This window comes from Triticum aestivum, chromosome 7A (genome assembly GCF_018294505.1).
Source record: "Triticum aestivum cultivar Chinese Spring chromosome 7A, IWGSC CS RefSeq v2.1, whole genome shotgun sequence".
Taxonomy (NCBI): Eukaryota; Viridiplantae; Streptophyta; class Magnoliopsida; order Poales; family Poaceae; genus Triticum; species Triticum aestivum.
This window is the reverse complement of record NC_057812.1, coordinates 465,080,221-465,084,558: the sequence shown is the minus strand read 5'-3', so window position 1 is coordinate 465,084,558 and position 4,338 is coordinate 465,080,221. Positions and strand designations below refer to the sequence as shown.

Genomic DNA, 4,338 nt, shown 5'->3' with positions numbered 1-4,338 from the left:
GGGGGCATTAAGACTTACAATTTGAGGTTGTATCACAGCGACAGGATTTTCACGGGCCATATGGATAGCTCTGTTTGGTGGTCCAACGGTTGATGCATCTACAATTAAAATTAGGTGAGACTGACATATACTGCATCAGATTTGATAAAATATGTACTCCAATACTCATACAGTTATATAATGAGTAGATAATGCTATAAAATGTTGCATCGAAAATGTTTTTCAATTGTATCTAATTTGGATAGAGTGGATTTGGTTACAAATATGCATGGATATAGATCAAAATAGACACCACAAAATGAAAAATGTATTCTAGGCTGCAAATAAGTTATGTGCAAAGAGGTTCTATATAGAATTTATCATAAGTTAATTCAGGAAGCAAATGGTCATTGTCTCCCAGTATAAAAAAACATAACCATTCAACTATGCTACATGTTAGGTGGGTTGTGAGCATGTGCTCACCATGGAGCGTAGGTTCTAGAAACATAACTATCCCTGCGTGTATCTTCATTTGTGCATTTACTACCGCTATTCGACGCATTGGTCCCTTGCAGGAGCCAAGAACTTTAGAAGCAACATTGTAGGAGTTCAAGAGTGTCCTACTTCTTTTTGCTGGTCGCCTTCATGGTTTATAATAGACTTGCTTGTTTTATTCATGCACATAACTAAAACGACAAATCTCATGTGATCCTTTTCGTAAAGAAAAGGCTTACCGGTTGATGTGTTGTTCTCAGGAGTTGAGACTACATTGGCACCATGACCTTGTGGGGTGTGAGGAGGGATAGCAACAATCGACGATGGAACATTCAATCCTTCATGAAAAAAGTGATTTTCAACACATAAGCATAATTAAAATGTGGATTAAATCTTACACAAGTTTTGGGAGAGAAAATGAGTCTCTCCTAGAACAAAACATAATCATTTGAACTTTTTATATTTACATACGCATACCTGTATTGTTTTCATAGTTTGAGACTATCTTGGTAGAATTATCCTGTGTCTTGGTAGGATTTCCCGCTCCACCCATTGACGGGTAATTCACCCCTACGTGAAAAAAGAGTTCCAAAATATATTAACAATTTATTCTTAGTTTACATGGAAGACATGTGAGAAAGTAAACTAATAAGTTACACTAGTATAATGTAGATTTATTTTGGGAAATTTACATGGGCCTATATGGAATCATACTCAAATGAACATGCCCCAATACCTATATTGTTTTCATGGTTTGAGACAATCCTAGTCGAATTCTCCTGCTGGTTTATAGGATTGCCCACTCCACCCCTTGCTGGGTTATTCACCCCTACACGAAACAATGAGTTCCAAAATATATTAATATTCAATGCTCATTTTACCTGGAAGATGTATGAGAAAAGTAAAATAAGTATATTAGTAGCGCGTGGGCTTTTTTGGGCAATTTACACAAGTCTATATGAAATCATACTCAAAACAAACTTGCTTAACAGAAATTATAAAATTGCATATTATCATGATATAAAGAAGATATTTGCACATATATCCTTGAGTTTTGTTTTTAAAACGCCAAGAGATAGATGTTCTATCTAAACCAAGTTCCATGTTTTTTTGCCCTCAAAGGTCACATAATTTACCGGTTGTCAGACTAAATGTGCCTTTTACATAAATTTTAGAATAGCAAATAAGTCTACGCAAGAACATCAAAACATAACATTCTAATTTTCATACATCCACTTACTAGTTTCTTCATTTTGATGGGCTGGAGCTATAATGGTAGAATGAACTTGGGCTTGGGGGTTACTGAGATGGCCAACTCCACCCCGCATGGGAGCATTCCCCCCTTCATGGAGATAAATGAATTTCAATTTTCAAATAAAACCAAATAAACTAAAAGACATGTGAGAAACTAAATTATAGTAACCTACGAAAAACATATGAGCTTATTTTGGAAAAAACTTACATGTATATATGAAATAATAGTAAAAAGCATAATAAAAAATATGCTTGTTACCTGTCTAGCGGCTGCACGCGACTTAAAATAGAAATAGCAACTTAAAATGTTCTAAAGTTTTATTAAGTTCCATTTAATTTTAGACTAATTAGCTGCATATATAAGTTGTAAAATGTCTTAAAAGCAAAGTCTTTATCAGGACAAGAAAATATAACCATTCAACCTTTGTGTTATCTACCTACGAGATAGGTTGTTTCCATGGGTTGAGTATGTTCGTATGATAACATGGTGTATTGAAAGGATACCAAACTCCACCCCTCGATGGAGCATTCACCCCTTCATAAATAAATAAAATATGTTCCATAAATTTTAAATAAATAAAATTCAGCAAAACTGTAAGCCATCCGAGCAAAGTAAATTGTCAAACACAACTCAATTAAGTCATTATTTTGGAAAACTTACATGCGTGTGTGAAAATATAGTCTATAGACTCGCTTAAAAAGAATTGGATCTAATTAATCAGGACAGTGAGTTTTTGTATGTAATCCTTGGATTTATTCAAATATGAACCAAAAAATGACAAGTAGGTTATATGTATTGTGTAGGCGTTAATTTTTGCCTCAAAATTTACAACATGGACATAAGTTTCGTATAAGAGCCAATGAGTCAAAAATAAAACCAAAATTTTGACTTCGGTCCCCTTCATCTTCTTACAACCTGCTGAACTGTTCCCATGAGTTGGGCCTTGGTTGGTAGTTCGTTCCTGCGTGAACTGAAGCTGTCGCCTAGCAGGACCTACAATTGCTGTATTTCCTGCAGGGAGAACAAAAAAGACAACAAAGAGTGATAAAACTGAAATCATGTGGGATACATTATAATAACTTATGCAAACTGTTTTTACATCCTTATAGGGAAAAAATGCAAGTGTCCATGAAGATCATTGCAGATGTCCCGCAAAAAAAAAGATCATTGCAGATGCACATGGTTCACAAAACAAGCCAAACTGCGTCAGATTTGGTGTTTTTTATAGCTAATTGCAAGGGTCTGCGAAATGTAATTGTGCTTCACAACAATTAAAATGTCGACCATGTCGAATTCGGGTAGCAGAGTTTTCGATGCACAGAGAACCTTGGATTCTCGCAACAACAACAAAAACCTTGGATTTTGCTCAAAACAGGCTAAACGTAGGTATGATATAGTATATGCCTAAAGAAAACCATCTGCAAATAGATATAACGACCCAGAAATAGAAATGTCAAAATGCACAAAAATAATACAGTAGATGTGTAAAAGATGGAATAATAGAGAAAACTCGACCAATACATGAACATAAAATAGTAGCTGTGGCCCTTTCCTTATAGAAGAAGGATCGCGAGGCGCCGCGGGGAAGGCCAAGACTCAGATGTGAGCGAACGGAGCTGCTAGTATCGATCTGAGGCCATGAGAGACGCCTAGGTCTCAAGGATAGAGTTTAATAATCACTCAAAGAAACTTGACAAGGATGTGGATTATAACATGTGTAATCCCCATTCGAAACAAAGCTCGCACGCACGTATATATGCGAACATGCAGACGTCCGCACGAATTGATCACCTCAAGGAAAATGTGATGGGCTGGAAATCTTGGAACATCGGACGGATAACAAGAGATGACACAGAAGAAGAACCAGGGCGAGAAAACTTACGTATAGGCTGGAGGCGCTGATTGTTGCTGCGCCTCGGTTCTTCCGGCATCCTGCTAGCACTCGTACTAGGTAGTAACTCCCCTCTTACTCGTAGCTAAGTTTGCCTTAGCTAGCTGATTGCTCTTGGATCTTGGTTAATGAGAAAGATGTTGAGTCTACGTATCCTCATTCCTTTATATATACACAGGCAGGCGTCTCTACATACAGTACAATTGATAAGGTCAAAGCTGTTAAAATTAACAAAATTTATCGACCTAGGCAGGTGCAACCGTGCACATGCATGGATCGCCTGCACGGCGTGGGAGCTCGCTAGCAGCAGCCAAAGTTATTAGTCTAGCAGCACCGTCCGTGCACCCGTGCGGATACGTCATGCATGGATCATCTCATTTAGTTAATTAGAGAGCGAATATTCGATGGATCATCTCATTTAGCTGTAACCAAGCTAAAAAGTCGCGCGATAGCTCCTAGCTTACTCTAGCCAGCAAGAATGCAAGACCATACGCGTGACAGTTAATTCTCTTCCATTCGCCATAGCAGTTCGTACGTGTCCACATGCATTACATTACATGCCATTTGCTTGCGAGGTACGCGATCATCTCCTGTGTAAGCTTTGTCAACTTTTCCATCTCCCCAGCCGGGCGGCCTGTTTGACCCTCGAACACACAAACCACGACAGATCACATTCTGCTACTCCGCCTTGTTTTGGCTCTACCTGGAGATGTCAACT

General features: G+C 38.0%; 1 protein-coding gene across 1 annotated transcript in view; it reads right to left on the bottom strand.

The window, feature by feature from the left end:
• The window catches only part of LOC123147104 (uncharacterized), a 4,274-nt gene extending 529 nt beyond the window's left edge, over positions 1–3,745 (bottom strand). The window contains exons 1-7 of the mRNA XM_044566343.1: positions 3,612–3,745; positions 2,645–2,740; positions 1,715–1,816; positions 1,211–1,303; positions 952–1,044; positions 714–812; positions 19–98 (exon numbers count right to left, since the gene is read on the bottom strand). Of these exons, the coding sequence (XP_044422278.1) occupies positions 19–98; positions 714–812; positions 952–1,044; positions 1,211–1,303; positions 1,715–1,816; positions 2,645–2,740; positions 3,612–3,660 (612 nt within the window). The 5' untranslated portion in view covers positions 3,661–3,745. The remainder of the gene's footprint in view (positions 1–18; positions 99–713; positions 813–951; positions 1,045–1,210; positions 1,304–1,714; positions 1,817–2,644; positions 2,741–3,611) is intronic.
• Between the last annotated feature and the right edge of the window lie 593 nt (positions 3,746–4,338).